At 51.4% G+C, this 17,328-nt stretch overlaps 1 protein-coding gene across 7 annotated transcripts in view; it reads left to right on the top strand.

Moving 5' to 3' along the window:
- ZNF532 (zinc finger protein 532) overlaps positions 1 to 17,328 on the top strand; it is a 110,690-nt gene that overhangs the window by 46,954 nt on the left and 46,408 nt on the right. For all 7 annotated transcript variants that reach the window (XM_040264295.1, XM_040264293.1, XM_040264290.1 and 4 more), the window contains one exon: positions 4,438 to 6,800. In XM_040264295.1, the coding sequence (XP_040120229.1) occupies positions 4,455 to 6,800 (2,346 nt within the window). In that variant the 5' untranslated portion in view covers positions 4,438 to 4,454. The remainder of the gene's footprint in view (positions 1 to 4,437; positions 6,801 to 17,328) is intronic.

Genomic DNA, 17,328 nt, shown 5'->3' with positions numbered 1-17,328 from the left:
GTGGCTTCTGAGACATAAGTGAGCTGAAAGAGATTTATTCTTCAGCTCCTATTGAACCCTAAGTGTTTATTTCAACTTCAACAGTAGTTTTTCCCAGCGAAATTCTTTGTGAAGTGTTTGGGTGGGTCCCAGAGTGAGTGAATATTGCTGAGGGTGTCTTAGCACCTGATGATGGATTTACGGTTAATGTGAATTTTCACGGGTATGTGTATATTGTTGCCTGAGTAGAGATTCTGCTGTGATCCTTGTATAGTTATTTTTTATTAGGAGTGCAGGATTTTTTTTTTTTAACAGATTATACAAGAAAAAAAATCATTAAATACTTCAGTAAAAAATGTAAGACAGGGTCTCACTGATATAAAGCAAATATAAAAGAAGAATGACGTAATAAATATTGACGGGGAAATAGCCATTCTTTTTCTTTTTCTTTTATTTAAGATCTTTCATCTGTTCTCATTCATGGGCTCCTCTCTCTGTGTTTTGCTGTGTTAAGTCGCTTCAGTCATGTCTGACTCTGCGACCCTATGGATGGTAGCCCACCAGGCTCCTCTGTCCAGTGGGATTCTCCAGGCATGAACACTGGAGTGCGTTGCCATGCCCTCCTCCAGGGGATCTTCCTGATCCCAGAGGTCGAGCCTGCGTCTCCTGCATTGGCAGGTGGATTCTTTACCACCAGCTCCACCTAGGAAGCCCCAGGAGAGTCTGCTGCTGCTGCCGCCAAGTCACTTCAGTCGTGTCCGGCTCTGTGCAACCCCATAGACGGCAGCCCACCAGGCTCCCCCGTCCCTGGGATTCTCCAGGCAACAACACTGGAGTGGGGTGCCTTTTCCTTCTCCACCAGGAGAGTCTCAGATCAGTTCAGTTCACTTCAGTTGCTCAGTCGTGTCCGACTCTTTGCGACCCCACGAATCACAGCACGCCAGTCCTCCCTGTCCATCACCAACTCCCGGAGTTCACTCAAACTCATGTCCATCAAGTCGGTGATGCCATCCAGCCATATCATCCTCTGTCGTCCCCTTCTCCTCCTGCCCCCAATCCCTCCCAGCATCAGAGTCTCAGTTCAGTTCAGTTCAGTCTCTCAGTCGTGTCCGACTCTTTGCGACCCCATGAATCGCAGCACGCCAGGCCTCCATGTCCATCACCAACTCCCAGAGTTCACTCAGACTCACGTCCATCGAGTCAGTGATGCCATCCAGCCATCTCATCCTCTGTCGTCCCCTTCTCCTCCTGCCCCCAATCCCTCCCAGCATCAGCGTCTTTTCTAATGAGTCAACTCTTTGCATGAGGTGGCCAAAGTACTGGAGTTTCAGCTTTAGCATCATTCCTTCCAAAGAAATCCCAGGGCTGATCTCCTTTAGAATGGACTGGTTGGATCTCCTTGCAGTCCAAGGGACTCTCAAGAGTCTTCTCCAACACCACAGTTCAAAAGCATCAATTCTTCGGCACTCAGCTTTCTTCACAGTCCAACTCTCACATCCATACATGACCACTGGAAAAACCATAGCTTTGACTAGACGGACCTTTGTTGGCAAAGTAATGTCATTGCTTTTTAACATGCTGCCTAGGTTGGCCATAACTTTTCTTCCAAGGAGTAAGTGTCTTTTAATTTCATGGCTGCAGTCTCCATCTGCAGTGATTTTTGGAGCCCCCCAAAATAAAGTCTGACACTGTTTCCACTGTTTCCCCATCTATTTGCCATGAAATGATGGGACCAGATGCCATGATCTTTGTTTTCTGAATGTTGAGCTTTAAGCCAACCTTTTCACTCTCCTCTTTCATTTTCATCAAGAGGCTTTTTGGTTCCTCTTCACTTTCTGCCATAAGGGTGGTGTCATCTGCATATCTGAGGTGATTGATATTTCTCCCGGCAATCTTGATTCCAGCTTGTGTTTCTTCCAGTCCAGCGTTTCTCATGACGTACTCTGCATAGAAGTTAAATAAGCAGGGTTACACTATACAGCCTTGACGTACTCCTTTTCCTATTTGGAACCAGTCTGTTGTTCCATGTCCAGTTCTAACTGTTGCTTCCTGACCTGCATACAGATTTCTCAAGAGGCAGGTGAGGTGGTCTGGTATTCCCATCTCTTTCAGAATTTTCCACAGTTGATTGTGATCCACACAGTCAAAGGCTTTGGCATAGTCAAGAAAGCAGAAATAGCTGTTTTTCTGGAACTCTCTTGCTTTTTCCATGATCCAGCGGATGTTGGCAATTTGATCTCTGGTTCCTCTGCCTTTTCTAAAACCAGCTTGAACATCAGGAAGTTCACGGTACACTTATTGCTGAAGCCTGGCTTGGAAAATTTTGAGCATTACTTTACTAGCATGTGAGATAAGTGCAATTGTGCGGTAGTTTGAGCATTCTTTGGTATTACCTTTCTTTGGGCTGGAATGTAAAAGTAGGATGTCAAGAAACACCTGGAGTAGCAGGCAAATTTGGCCTTGGAATGCGGAATGAAGCAGGGCAAAGACTAATAGAGTTTTGCCAAGAAAATGCAGTGGTCATGGCATCAGAGTCTAGGTGTCTACAAATGGCTGAGGCTGATTCTATGTTGAAAGTTGCCTGAAGGTCTTCTCTGGTGTCCAGTGGTTAAGTCTTAGCCTTCCAGTGCAGAGGATACAGGTTCGATCCCTGGTCGAGGTGCTAAGATCCCACATGCCTCCTGGCCAAAAAGTAAAACAGAGACAATATTGTAATGAAGTTAGAAAAACCTTAAAAAATGGTCCACATGAGAAGAATCTTAAACCAGTTGCCTGGAGCCAGCCCTGGGCCTCGCCGCCTCTGACGCTGGTTGCTGCTTGAGCCCGCGTCCTCCTCCTCCTCCAGTTTCTTTCTCCCTCTACTCCTTCTCTTCAGTCTCTTGTTCTCCGCCCTGCTTCCCGCCTTGCCTCGCCTTCCTGGTGGCTGACCTCTGCCCCGTCGCAGCAAGGAGCCGCCTCAGGGAGATGCCCTCACTGCCCGAGGGCCGCAGCGCTGGGGTCGAGGCCTGCTCCTGTTGTACCTCCTGTGTTCTGAGCTGTGTGTCCGCTTAGTTATGTGGCGTTTATGGTGCAAAGGCGAGTGAGACGTTGCCCGTCTCAAGGCAGCTAGCAGGCCAGTAGGTAAGAAGAGACCAGTACTCACACGGTGTAGTCTGTACAGAAAATAGATGGGGTGCTCCGGGGGTTCAGGGAGGAGGAAGAACCGCTCCCCCCCCATAGTATAAGGGCTCCTTGTGAAGACCCCAAGCAGTTTGTGTATTTAAATATCCTTCTTCTCTAGTTGGGGGCTTCCCAGGTGGCGCTAGTGGTAAAGAACCCGCCTGCTAACGCACGAGATGTAAGAGATTTCAGGTTCGATCCCTGGGTCGGGAAGATCCCCCTGGAGGAGGGCACGGCAACCCACCCCAGTATTCTTGCCTGGAAAGTCCCACAGACAGAGGAGCCTGGCGGGCCCCAGTGCACGGAGCTGTAGAGAGTTGGACATGACTGAGAACACATGCGCCTCTTTAGTTACGGCTGTGACTGTTCACGTCCCTGAAACCCTGCACCTTCCTTGAAGCCGCATCGTCCAGGGCTCTGAGGTATTAATGGAAGCACTTCTTTACAGGCCGTTGTCTACCCTGACCTAGCCTGGGTGCCGAAGAGCTCCCTCTCCTGGGCTCCGTCCCGCCCTTGGGTCCGTGTTGCTGCATACTGGGAATTGATTTCGTGGAGGACCTTTCTCAGCTGCCACAACCACTCGCATGGCTGTGTTGACTGAGCGGTGATTAGGAGACAGATATGTGTTCCCTTAACCAGCAAAACCACCAGACTAGGGAGTAAGGTGGAAGAGACGCTATACTTTTCCGGTGGGAGAGTATTCTTTTCCCCCTACCATCATGGGGAGAATTCGGATTAAATAAAAATAGATAGAATGAGCTCCTTGGGGATTTTTAAAAATCTCAGATGGAACTTAATAGTAGAAGGCCTATGCTGGCTTGGGATGCTCACTTCTGTGGATGACTTGAAATCTGTAATTGTTTTTTTTGGCCTGTATTTCTTTTAATGTGATACCCCAGATCTGACAGTTACTATATTAGGGATAATTTTGCCTGTAGAATGAAATGCTGTAGCTTTTTGTGAAGACAAGGAGACGAATCCAACGATGAGCAATATTTTCTGGTTGTTCGCCCAGAACCTGTTCTTTGTGGTTTAATCGCTTTGATCTGCTTGTTAGAGAGGCTCCACACTGGCTGTGCTGCACAGCGTTTAGGAGGAATTGCTTCAGAGTTGGAATGATGGATTTATATCTCTTCTCGAGCTGTTCGGCCACTTTGGCTCAGCGTCCCGACTTTATAATAAGGGCACATGGCGACTTGCCGTTTCACTGGTGGTCATCCCTGCGTGGGTGTGAATCCTACGGGGACGTTTGTCTGAGCGGGGCATTGCTGACGGAATCGTTTTCTGCTCGTTTCACAGAACGTCTGATCCAATCCATGGCCATGGGGGATATGAAGACCCCCGACTTTGACGACCTACTCGCAGCGTTTGACATCCCCGACATGGTCGACCCCAAAGCAGCCATCGAGTCTGCGCACGACGACCAGGAGAGCCACATCAAGCAGGGCGCCCAGGCGGACGACGACTCGCACGCGCCGTCCTCCTCGGACGTGGGCGTCAGCGTCATCGTGAAGAACGTCCGCAGCATCGACTCCTCGGACGGCGCCGAGAAGGACGGCCACAACCCCCCCGGCAACGGCCTGCACAACGGCTTCCTGACGGCCTCCTCTCTCGACACGTATGGCAAGGAAGGGTCGAAGGCCCTGAAGGGAGACGTGCCTACCTCAGAGGCGACCTTAAAGGACTCGGCCTTCAGCCAGTTCAGCCCCATCTCCAGCGCGGAGGAGTTCGACGACGACGAGAAGATAGAGGTGGACGACCCCCCGGACAAGGAGGACCCGCGCGCGGGCTTCGGAGCGAACGTGCTGGCGGGCTCGGGCCCCCAGCAGGACTACGACAAGCTGAAGGCGCTCGGGGGAGACGGCGTGAGCAAGGCTGGCGTCCCAGTGCCTGGCGGCCTGGAGAAAAGCAAAGTCGTCAAGAGGGAGACGGAGACAAATTCTCTAAACCTGGGCGTTTATGAACCTTTTAAAGTCAGAAAGATGGAGGACAAGCTGAAGGAGAGCTCTGAAAAGGTGCTGGAGAACAGGGTCCACGAGGGGAAGCTGGGCTCCGAGAAGAACGACGCTGGCCTCGGTGGCCCAGCGCCGTCGCGGACCAAGCCGTCCTCCAAGCTCTCATCCTGCATTGCCGCGATCGCGGCGCTCAGTGCGAAAAAGGCCGCCTCCGACTCCTCTAAAGAGCTGGCGACCACCTCCCGGGAGTCCTCTCCGTTACCAAAGGACGTCAACGACAGCCCTCGAGCCACCGAGAAGTCTCCCGAACCCCAGAGCCTCATCGATGGGACGAAGAAAGCGTCCCTTAAGCAGCCGGACAGTCCCCGGAGCGTTTCCAGCGAAAACAGTAGCAAGGGGTCGCCAGCCTCCCCCGCGGGGTCGACACCAGCAATCCCCAAAGTCCGCATCAAGACCATCAAGACATCTTCTGGGGAGATCAAGAGGACTGTGACGCGCGTGCTGCCCGAGGTGGACCTCGAGGCGGGCAGGAAGCCCTCGGAGCAGGCGGGGCCGGTGGTGGCCGCGGTGACCTCGCTCCTGTCGTCCCCCGCCCCGGCCGCCGTGCTTGCCTCCCCGCCCCGGGCACCCCTGCAGTCCGCAGTGGTCGCCAACGCCGTGGCGCCTGCTGAGCTGACCCCCAAGCAGGTCACCATCAAGCCCGTGGCGACCGCCTTCCTCCCAGTGTCGGCTGTGAAGACGGCCGGCTCGCAAGTCATCAACCTGAAGCTGGCCAATAACACGACGGTCAAGGCCACGGTCATCTCCGCCGCCTCCGTGCAGAGCGCCAGCAGCGCCATCATCAAAGCCGCCAGCGCCATCCAGCAGCAGACCGTGGTGGTGCCGGCCTCCAGCCTGGCCAGCGCCAAACTCGTGCCAAAGACCGTGCACCTCGCCAACCTTAACCTCCTGCCTCAGGGCGCCCAGGCTGCCTCCGAGCTCCGCCACGTGCTCACCAAGCCTCAGCAGCAGATCAAGCAGGCGATAATCAGTGCCGCGGCCTCGCAGCCGCCCAAGAAGGTGTCACGGGTGCAGGTGGTGTCCTCCCTGCAGAGCTCCGTGGTGGAGGCTTTCAACAAGGTGCTGAGCAGCGTCAACCCCGTCCCAGTCTACGTGCCCAACCTCAGCCCGCCTGCCAGCGCGGGCATCACCTTACCCACCCGCGGCTACAAGTGCTTGGAGTGCGGGGACTCCTTCGCGCTGGAGAAGAGCCTGAGCCAGCACTACGACAGGCGCAGCGTGCGCATCGAAGTGACCTGCAACCACTGCGCCAAGAACCTGGTGTTCTACAACAAGTGCAGCCTGCTGTCGCACGCCCGCGGGCACAAGGAGAAGGGCGTGGTGATGCAGTGCTCGCACTTGATCTTGAAGCCGGTGCCGGCGGATCAGATGATCGTTTCCCCGTCAAGCAATACGCCCCCCTCGTCGTCCAGCCTCCCGAGCTCCGCGGGCACCGGCGCGCACACGGTCACCAAAATCCAGCCTGGCATCACCGGGACGGTCATATCGGCCCCTTCCAGCACGCCCATCACCCCCGCCATGCCCCTGGATGAAGACCCCTCCAAGCTCTGCAGGCACAGCCTCAAGTGTTTGGAGTGTAACGAAGTCTTCCAGGACGAGACGTCGCTGGCCACCCATTTCCAGCAGGCTGCAGATACGAGCGGACAAGTAGAGTATCATTTACATTTCGGTGTTTCGGTGATGAATCTGTAGTAGCCTTGAGCTCTCTATCCGATGCCGCTCACTTCAGGGGTGGAAGCTCAGCTAGATGAGGGGCTGGCTGTGAGTGTACGTGTATACATGTACACACGCACGTGAGAGAGAGGATTGTTTTCATGGAGCAATGTTCAAATGTAATTTTACGTACAAGTCGGTTTGGGGGAAAAGGATTCTTTTAGACAGATAGAAACTCTGTGTACTAGTTGCGCTACGGCATCTTAGATTTAGGGCAGGTGAAGGCGGTCCTAATTGATGGGTCACTGGCGTTTACGTCGGAAGTCTGAGCTCTGACAAGTGATAGTGTCGTGACGTATTAAGTGTTGAAGTCAGGCTGATCCCCACTGACTCCTTTATTAGCGACCATCTGGGGATTTAAAAAATTCCTGTCGTCGTTTATAATTACTGTCTTCTGTAGTTAAACACACCCGGTCGGTACCCACTTTTAAGGCGTTTCTGCTTAATGTTGGTCTAGTGTGTTCAGTAATGTTCTCCAGTGCAGCAAATTTAAGCTACAAATGGAAAACGCATCTCTGTTTAAATAGAATACCTCTGCGTTTGTTTGTGGCATTTTTGCTTTGTGTTTTTGTGGTGGCGTGTAGGTTGGTGTTGGTGAGGTGCATTTCCCAGTGGACATCGGCTAGCGATTCTACGTCTGTCATTTTGCTTCTGTCCACGAGGTAGCTTCTGGGCAGTCGTTAAATGTGTCTCACTATAAATATCTGATAGCTGTCATCTGGAAGTCACTGGGCCTGTTGTATGAAACTCACTCAAGCTAGAGAGAGAGAGCAAGGGATTCATTGTCCAAACTGGAAACTTGTAAATTTGGGAGGAGCCCCAGTTTGAGCTGATAGAGTCTTGTTTTTGAAGCCCCGGTGGAAAACTGACCTTTTCCTCTATTTTGTCTCCACTATCTCATTGACGAGGTTCATGCCGTGGTTCAGACTTTTGGTTCTGTCAACCACGATCAGTTCTCTGAGGTCAATGACTGCGCTAAGTTCTTTGTATTAATAGGATTTGAGTTTGGGGAACAAAAGATGAAGCATGCCTCAGTGATTTTTTTTTTTCCTCTGGACGTTCAGTTGAGTGGAAGTGGAGATGATAAAGAGTTTCGAGAACATTCTCGCGGCAAGGGCACTGGACGTTGTGTGTTTGATTGTGTCTGACAGTGAAGCACTTCGTCAGAGTGACGCTGGGTCAGGAAGGGGTGACGAGGGGCAGGACCCCCAGTGCGTCCTGGAGAGAGGGCCTAGGTCCCATCTGGGTCCTTCTTCTCTTGTTACCATTTCATCAAAGAGGCAGTCTTCTCTCTGCATCTTAAGAGGATGCAGTTTAAAAAAAGAGCGGTTCCCTCGGTGGAGTACGTCCTGGCTCCGGTGCGGGGGACTGTCGCTTGGAGGGGCTGGCTCAGGGCGGTCTGCTCCCTTCCAAGGCGGGAGGAGGCCGCTGGCAGAAGATCGGGATTCTCCTTCCCTGTTTTCCGCCCGTTTTTTGTCTCTGTGTAACCACGTAGGCTCAGGAGCCAGCCCAGGGTTGGGGGAAGCCCCTCCACCACGGCCCGGGGTCTGCACACCCATGGACAGCCTGGTCTCTTCAGTAGCCTTGCTAGCCTGGGGGAGCTGCTCCCCTTTGTGAGTTCCATCAGTGCCCCCCGCCCCCCCTGAGTCCCCCCGAAGCCCGAGGCAGCCCTGCACCTCCTGCTAAACCAGCCTCAGTGTGGTGGGCAGTGGCAGGCAGGGCTGAAGACAGCAAGGACAAGGGAGGAAGGAGAAAAGTTCCCGTTTCATCTTCTCCAGTTTGCTATTCCCACGACCAGTGGCCGCGGCTTACAGCTGGTAAAGTTAAATTTGAGTGAGGTCAGAAGCCCACCTGGATGAACTGTTGGCCCCCGGGAGGAGGGCACTCGGCTCAACTTCTGAATTTTGCAGGAAGATCCAAAGGCGAAGCTCAAGTCCAGTCTTTCCGAGCGCCTCTGTCCATGCTCCCTCCTGTCTCTCCATTGGCCTCCCTGTTTCTCGGTAACTCGTGGGTGAACGGAGCCAGAGGAGGCCGCATCCCTCCCCGAGGGCCAGACCGGTGCAGGGTTGCTGCCCAGGCCGCCTCCCTAGGGCTGCACAGCAGCCGCAGAGATTGACGTGTGTCCTGGGGCTCCCCAGCCTCTGGGATCTAATGCCTGATGATCTGAGGTGGGGCTGATGTAAGAACAATATGAAGAAACTGCACAATAAACATGATATACTCGAATCATCCTGAGACCATCCCCACCCCCGACCCCGGCCAGTGAAACACTTGTCTCCACGACGCTGGTCCCTTGTGCCAAAAACATCGGGGACCGCTGACTCATACAGCAGACTTCCTCTGAGTCATACAACAGACTCCTACACTGACCCTGGTTCGCCTGGATTCAGGAGGCTAAAGGGCATGGCCTCAGGGCCCTAGCTCTCTCCTTTCTTCGGGTGCTTTCAGCAGACCTGGAGAGAGGTGCTGGGTGCCTGGCAGCGGGAGTATTCCTTTCCTGCCTGCCTCCTGTTCTTGCTTTCTCCTGCCCACCTCTTGCCGCGGTACTTTAAACAGCTTGGTTGAAACTGCTGAACGTGCCCTGTGCTCGTGGCTTGAGTCTTCTCCAGTCACTTCGTTTTTAAATTAAGCTTTTCATTTTGAGATAATTGTGGATTCAGGTAAGCAGCAGTAGAGAGGGGCCCTGTGTGCCCTTCACCCAGTTCTCCCCAGCGGCAGCGTCGTGCAGAGTAACTGTCCAGCAGTGCCCTGTCCAGGCCGCTGTCAACACGTAGAGCCTTGCCGTGACCATAAGGATCATTCCTGCTGCCTTTTGATTTATCGTGATTACTGGTTTTTTTGTTTGGCCATGCTGGGTGTTTGTGGCAGCGCGGGGTCCTCTTGTTGCGGAGCACGGGCTCTAGAGTACTTGGGCTCAGTAGCCTGGCACCTGGCTTTTGTTGCCCTGTGGCCTTTGGGATCTTAGTTCCCTGCCCAGGGATCGAATGGGTGTTCCCGCATTAGAAGGCAGATTCTTAACCCTGGACTGCCAGGGAAGTGTCCATACTGGCTTTTTAGAGCCACAGCCACCTTCCTCCCTTGCCTACCTCATTCTTAACCCTTAGGAACCACTGATTTCTTCTCCATTTCTATAAGTTTGTCATTTGGGGATTGTTATAAAAATGGAGCCCTACCATATGTAGCCTTTGAGACTGGCTTTTTTCACTCAGCGTAATTCCCTGGAGATTCATCCAGGCGGCTGGATCTACCACTTCTTATTGCTGGGTCTCATTCTGTCGTATGCTCCTGCCACGAGGTGTCCACCCCGTCCAGTCACTGAGGGCGTCTGCGTTGTTCCCAGTTGGGGCTGTTATGAATAAAGTTGCCGCAAACATTTGTCTGCGGGCTTTTGTCTGAACATAAGTTATCATCTCTCAGGGATGAAACTCCTTTGTGTGCTGGGCGGTGTGGTAGCTGCATATTTATGTTCTTAAGACATTCTTCTCCGCAGTGGCTGTACAATTTTACATCTCAAGAGCAGTGTACGAATGACCTCTTTTCTCTACCCCCGCACCAGCATTTGGTGGCGGCGTCATTCTTATTTTCACCATCCTGACAGGTGTGTAGTGATGTCTTGTGGTTTTAATTTGGGTTTTCTCCGTAGCGAATAATGTTGAGCATCTTTCTACATTTATCTGCCATCTGCGTATCCTTTTTGGTGAAATGTCTCTTCCTGTCTTTTGTCCATTTTCTAATTAGTTTTTTTGTTTGTTGTTACTGTTGCGTGTTAAGAGTTCTTGATATATTTTAGACACTGGTCCTTTGTTGGTATGTGGTTGCCTGTCTTTTCCCCCAGTCTGTGACTTGACTCTTCATCTTGTTAGATCTTTGACAGAGTAAATGTTTTTAACTTTGACGAAGTCCCATTTATCGGGTTTCTCTTTTATGGCTTGTGCTTTTGGCGTCACGTCTAAGAACTCTGCTCTAGATCCTGAAAACCTTCTGTTTTTTTTCTAAAGATGTCTTTATGATTTACGTTTAAGTTTGTGATCCATTTTGGGTTACTTTTTGCATAATTTGTGAGACTTCGGTTGGGGTTTCTTTCCCCCGTGCATGTCCTTTTTCTCAGGTGCGGTGATGCTAGTAATAAAGAACCCGCCTGCCGACGCAGGAGGCCGAAGAGCTGGGCTCCATCCCTGGTCGGGAAGGTCCCCTGGAGGAGGGCATGGCGGCCCACTCCAGTATTCCTGCCTGGAGAAGCCCACGGACAGAGGTTAGTCACTAAGTTGTGTCTTACTCTTGCGACCCCGTGGCCTGTATGCGGGCCGTCCGGCTCCCCTGTCCATGGGATTCTCCAGGCAAAATACTGGAGTCGGGTGCCGGGTGGGCTGCATTCATAGGGTCGCACAGGGGAGACCCAACCAGCCCACCCTAAAGGAGATGAGTGCTGGGTCTTCATTGGAAGGACTGATGTTAAAGCTGACACCCCATATTTTGGCCACCTGATGCGAAGAGCTGACTCATTTGAAAAGACCCTGATGCTGGGAAAGATTGAAGGCAGGAGGAGAAGGGCACGACAGAGGATGAGATGGTTTGATAGACATGAGTGTGGGTGAACTCCGGGAGTTGGTGATGGACGGAGGCCTGGCGTGCTGCGGTTCATGGGGTCGCAAAGAGTCGGACACAACTGAGCGACTGAACTGAACTGAACTGAACTGAACTGAACTGAAGCGACTTAGCACACATTTGTCCGAAAGGCTGTCTCTCCTCCATTGAGTTGCCTTTTTTGTGCTTTGTCAGATGTCATTCGGGCATGTTTGTGGGTGCTTGTTGGAACCCAGTCAAGGATCTCTCTTTCTGTTGACACGGGCTGGGGCTGTCCGTGTGACGCCCCCTCTCACCCTGCGTGTTACACGCTCCGGCTCTGGAGGCTTGGCCCGTGTCGTGGGGTGAAGGAAGGCTTGGTGGCGTTCGCGGAGCCTGCCTTGAAGGTCGCTCCTCCTCTCGTGCGTGCTGTGTGGATGGCGTCTCCACAGCAGTGACAGCCCTGAGCGCTGCTTTACTGCTAACCTGCCGTGGGCTCCACGAAGCCCCGGCAGGCCCTGCCGAGAGCTGGGTGGGCGTTGTGGCTTAGCTCCAGGCCCTCTTCACCCTGTGTCCTGCTGCCCCCAGTCTGGATCCCAGCCGTGACCCCACGGTACGTCAGGCCCTGCCTGCATAGGTCGGCCCTTCTGAGGAGGGCAAGCCTCCAGGCCGGGGTGTGAGGTGGAGAGTCTGGGTGGACCAGCCCCTTCCCAGTCACCCTGACCCATCTGGTGCAATAGGAAGGGGGCACCGGGTACTTCTAACACTGGTGAATTTGCCCCTGGTTGCTTCACTGTGTCCAACTCTGCGACCCCATGGACTGTAGCCCGCCAGGCTCCTCTGTCCCTGGGATTCTCCAGGCAAGAATACTGGAGTGGGCTGCCATTTCCTGCTCAGGGGATCTTCCCGACCCAGGGATGGAACCTGCCTCAGGGCAGCAGGAGAAAGGGAGTGAGAGAGGGGCTGGAGAAGCTTCCCTCTGCTCCCTGAGGTAGTTAAGAGGCCACAACTGTAGTTTCAGTCGTTGAAACTTAAGTGTCCTGGAATGTCATTGCTTCTCCTCCTGGTAAAAACCACCATTAAATTTAGCGCAGTCTGGGTCGGAAGTACACATTACGGCCTCCGGATCGCTGAGATCGGTTTTCTTCCTGCAGACTCTGCATCAGCCGCAGAGTCAGAGGCGCCGTGTCCTCTCCCTTTTGCTTTACAGCTGAGGAAACATACGCCCGATTAGTGGCCAGCTCAGCACTCAAGGCAGGATTTCTTTATTGCTAGTTGTTCTTCTGGTTTGTCATGCTGACACAGAAGCACAGGACTTGAGTCGCAGGCACCGTAGGAGTCTTATGAGAATAAACTCGGGTTGATGTCCACAGTGAGGGCCTCCCTGGTGGCTCAGTGGTAAAGAATCTGCAATGCAGGAGACCCTGGTTCAGTCCCTGGGTCGGGAAGATCCCCTGGAGAAGGGAATGGCAACCCACTCCAGTACTCTTGCCTGGAGAATCCCATGGACAGAGGAGCCTGGCGAGCTACAGTCCATGGCGTCTCAAGAGAGTTGGATGCGACTGAGCGACTAACACTTTCATATCCACACTGGGGCTTTCCACGTGGCTCAGTAGTAAAAAGTATCCGCCTGCCAGTGCAGGAGCCCCAGGAGCTGATGGTTCAACCCCTGGGTCGGGAAGATCCCCTGGAGGAAGAAATGGCACCCCCCTCCAGTACTCCTGCCTGGGAAATCCCATGGACAGAGGAGGCTGGTGGGCTACAGTCCCTGGGGTTGCAAAGAGTTGGACTCAACTGGACACAGGCAAAATTAGATCTTACCTGCCACGTATCCATGGTAGCTTCAAGGATGCAGGTTAAGGTGACTTAGCTGCAGTGGTCCTCATTCTTTGGGCTTGCTGATTCAGTTCAGGTTCAAGGAGGTTATGGGCGTCGTGAGCACAACGTACCAGGTGCGTTACATGATCTCCAGCAGCCCCGACCAGCTCGCTTGGTGCCGTATCTGCTCAAGCGGCTTCTTCAGGAAACCACGGAGCCCACCTCAGTCCCCTCACCCATCCAAAGCATCATTATTAGCTTGGTTTTGGGTCTTGCCCTCCTAAATATTTAGCTTTAATTTTGGTCAGGCTAGTCCTGACCCAGTTCATATTTTAAGGCCACCAACTGTTGATTTATCTGTCTTCTTGAGTGATTGTCGTCCGAGGAGATTATATTAGCTGACCACACTGCTCTCTGAAAATTGGCTCATTTCACTGTCAGCTCTTATTAGGCCTTTTTAATGCAGAATGATTTGAGGACAAAAGCGCCCCCAGCAGCTAGCGTTGTACACAATGGCGTATGCCGTTGTTTCTACTGTGATGCTTCGTCCTCCTTCCATCTCAGTGGGGTCGGAAATGAAATGCTTTGTCTGTTCTCCTATCGTGAGATTGGGTGAGAGGGAGAGCCAGAAAGCTGACTGGTGTTACTTATTATCATTATTGTTTGGTAATTATATTGTAGATGGAAGACTGTGAAACTGCTGTTAATGAGGCAGAAGCCGTGTACTCAGCGTCTGGGCTGTTAAGGTGACACTGTTTTGACCTGGGTCTCACACTGTCTCAAGGTTTTGGTCTCTTTGAAGTGGACGCATAAGTAGCTGCTATGTTTACTCACGTTTCCTTAGCCTTCCTCACCTTCCTCATGTACATTTCCCAGGCTACCTTTTTCCCGCTAAAATATGAATGGAAACGCAGAGAATGATTTTCCTCAAATAGTTTTGCTGGCTTTGTGCTCAGTATACTTTTACTCAAAGATTTGACTTTAAATATCTTTAATAAACTGCTCAAATAATTCCTCATGATGCAAAGAGGATACCAAGCCCTAAGGCTGTCTGCATCCTCACCAGGGCCCCTGTGTGTTCCCCGTCCCCCCACCAGCCATTGATTTCTGTGCCAGGATTGGGCACAGAGGGTGCAATGTGGGTAGTCGTCACATATGATTGCGATTACCTTTCAGCTTTTAATTTCCACTTTCTCCTATTACCTGACTACTGAAAAGTAGCATTTCACTTTCTAAAGGTAGCAGTTCTCTGAGCAAATGAATCTGCCCCAGACTGAAAATTAGCCGCCTATTACCTGAGTATCGCAAATATTTTCCGTGTTTCAGATGACATCAGTAAAGCTGTCAGAAGACACCTGAAACTGTGTAAGTGCGTTTTTTTAGCTGTTTTCTGTTCCAGAGGCCGACATTGTCACATTAACCTGCTTTATCCCCTAGTAAGTGTTCCCAGCTTGTACAGAAGAGAGAGTTTTGAGAGACGCTTTTGTTTTCTTTGTTTTAAACCAACAAAACAAGGACAGTCAGATCGTCAGAGACCACAAAGAGATCCTGGCCTGGCCCGATGCCTGCACGCATCGCCCAGTCCAGAGAGAGTCATTGCCAAGAGTCCCCAGCAGCCCAGAGAAGCAAGTGGCGTTGGCTCCGCTTCCTCTGCGCTGTGAGATCCAGCACCACCGTTTCAGGAGGCAGAGGGGACCTGTTATCTAAAACAAGGGCAGTGGATGAAACTGGAGGGAGGAGCTTCCCTGGCAACTCAGTGGGCAAGAATCCGCCCGCCAGTGCAGGAGACGGGGGTTTGATGCCCGATCTGGGAGGTTCCCACCTGCCGCGGAGCAGCTGCGCCGGAGCGCTGTGTCGATTGAGCCTGAGCTTGGAGCTCGGGAGCAGCAACAAGAGAGGCCACTGCAGGGAGATGCCCGCACGCTGCAGCCAGAGCAACGCCCACGCAGCAAGCAGCAAAGACCCAGCATAGCCAAACCTAAATAAATTAATTTTTTAAAAATCGGAAGGGAACAGTTGGGCAGACGTTGTCATGTCAGTTGAAAACTGTGGCTCTCACCCACGTGTCCAGGAGAGGTCTGCAGCCCAGACGGCTGGTTGGTTCTGCACACGGAGTGGGTGGAGTGGGAGCTGGTAAGCAGAGAAGTGTGGGAGTCCGCTCGGAGCATGTGCGGCTGCGTGCACTCTCCGGACGAGGGCTCCCCGGCAGCTGGATTCCTCCACTGCAGTGATCACAGAATGGGGAAGCGTCGTGACGCGGGCGTGCGGTCCACCGCTCCCGGTCTTGCTTGTCTGCCTGGAGTTGGCGAGGAGCCTCAGTCAGTGGAAAGGGCCGAGGGCAGGTTCCTGTGGCTGGTCAATGGTCGGTGGGGGCAGAGACCACCACCTGCTCTCGCGGAGCCCCCGGGGCCACAGTGCAGTGTGAAGGGAACACTTCCTCCCTCCCAGGGACCGACGTGTGAGACAGGTCGCTATCGAAATGTGGCTGTGTAGGTGACCTCGCCACTCTAAAACATTTTCCCTGGTCTCTGCAGTCAGAGATTTCTGTCATAAAGAGCACTTTAATTCGTAAAGCCTCTTCTCGAATAATGTTGATACTTATTTTAGTTTGCCTTACTAGTACAAAAGCCCTTTCATCCGCCAGTGCGTCCATAACTAACACATATTACAACAGCATGCAGGCACCTGATAGGGAGCATGTTTAAGTAACTCGTTCTGGATTTTATGTGTACTGTGAAGGGGATCCGGTGACATCTTGATGGGAGATACGTTAAAATTCGTTTCGGCTTTAAGGGAACACATGCTCTGTCTGCTTTTTAGATTTTCTCTTATTTTTGTTGCTCTCTTTCCTATAATAAAACTGTGTCACCATGGATGGAAGACATGCTGTGGAGTGGGCTGGGGGCGTTGCCTGTAAGCGTAACCACGGCTGTCCCCCTGCCCCGCTGTCAGCCTTGGAATGGGTCAGAGCGCGATTCAAATCCTGGTTCCTCCACCTGAGAGCTGTGGGCCCCTGGCAAGTTTCTTAACTCCGCCACACCTCCTTTCCTCACCTGTAAAGTGGAGATCATGCCATCGAGTTCATAGATTTTTATGAGAATCAAATGAGATGGTGTGTCTAAGTCCATCTGTTTAAAGGATCCAGTTCACCACTTGGCTCACAGTGGAATGGGCTCAATGCGTAGGGCAAAAATAAAACGCTTTGACTTGAGTGTAGAAAACACTGGCTTTATTCCTAGTAAGTGCAAGACATTCTGAGATGCCTGTCGAAATGCAGGCCTTACAGTTTGCTGCCTGGGATGAATAACCGTGTGGTAAAGTGAATAGAAACCTTAAGTGCAGAGAAAAAGTTGATTACCTGTGATAAAGTAGAGGTCACCAGGATTTGATACTTAATGCATCTGTGGATTGGTTTTCATTGGCTGTGGCTTGTTTTAATCTTTGGAATATGTATTATCAGAAAAGGAATGCTATTTTAAAGTGATGCTTAACCTCATCAAAGCTGCCTGTAATGTTCTTATTTTGTGACTGCAATAAACATTTTATGGGATCAAATTTGTACTTTAGTCCTTTCAGGAGAGAACCAAGAAAGAATTTTCAAGTGAGTTTCTGATTTTCCTTAGAAGCTGAAACCTTAATTTGCTTGATTCAGAAGCTAAAAGAATAAAAAGTCTGTTTTGAAAATGTCTTAATTCTGTTGTCAGTATAAAAGATTGGTTCACTTTTAACTACAGTATATTTTGAGGCTTTTCTTTAACTGACTTTAATAAAAATTATACATTTTAGAAGATAGTAGATACTTGTTGCATGAATGTCCAAATAGTATTGAAACACCTTTTAACTTTGGAATGATACCAAGTCCTCCGTTTATATTTACTGTAAGTCTTTTTGTGTTTTAAAACCCTGTCATGTATAGTGCTTATATCTAAAGGGATGAAAAACATGGGACGTGTTTCCGTTTTTCCGTGTTAGTTAATGGTGTAGAAGCCTTCCCAAAGAGGATTTCGGTCTCCGCTTTAGTTTATATGTGATTAGATTTTAAGCTCTGGAAGTTTCGATTTAATATCTGAATTTATGTATC

Source organism: Oryx dammah, unplaced genomic scaffold (genome assembly GCF_014754425.2).
Source record: "Oryx dammah isolate SB20612 unplaced genomic scaffold, SCBI_Odam_1.1 HiC_scaffold_22, whole genome shotgun sequence".
In the NCBI taxonomy this organism is placed as follows: domain Eukaryota; kingdom Metazoa; phylum Chordata; class Mammalia; order Artiodactyla; family Bovidae; genus Oryx; species Oryx dammah.
Note: the sequence above shows the minus strand (reverse complement) of the source record. Positions and strands in the feature narration are given on the sequence as shown.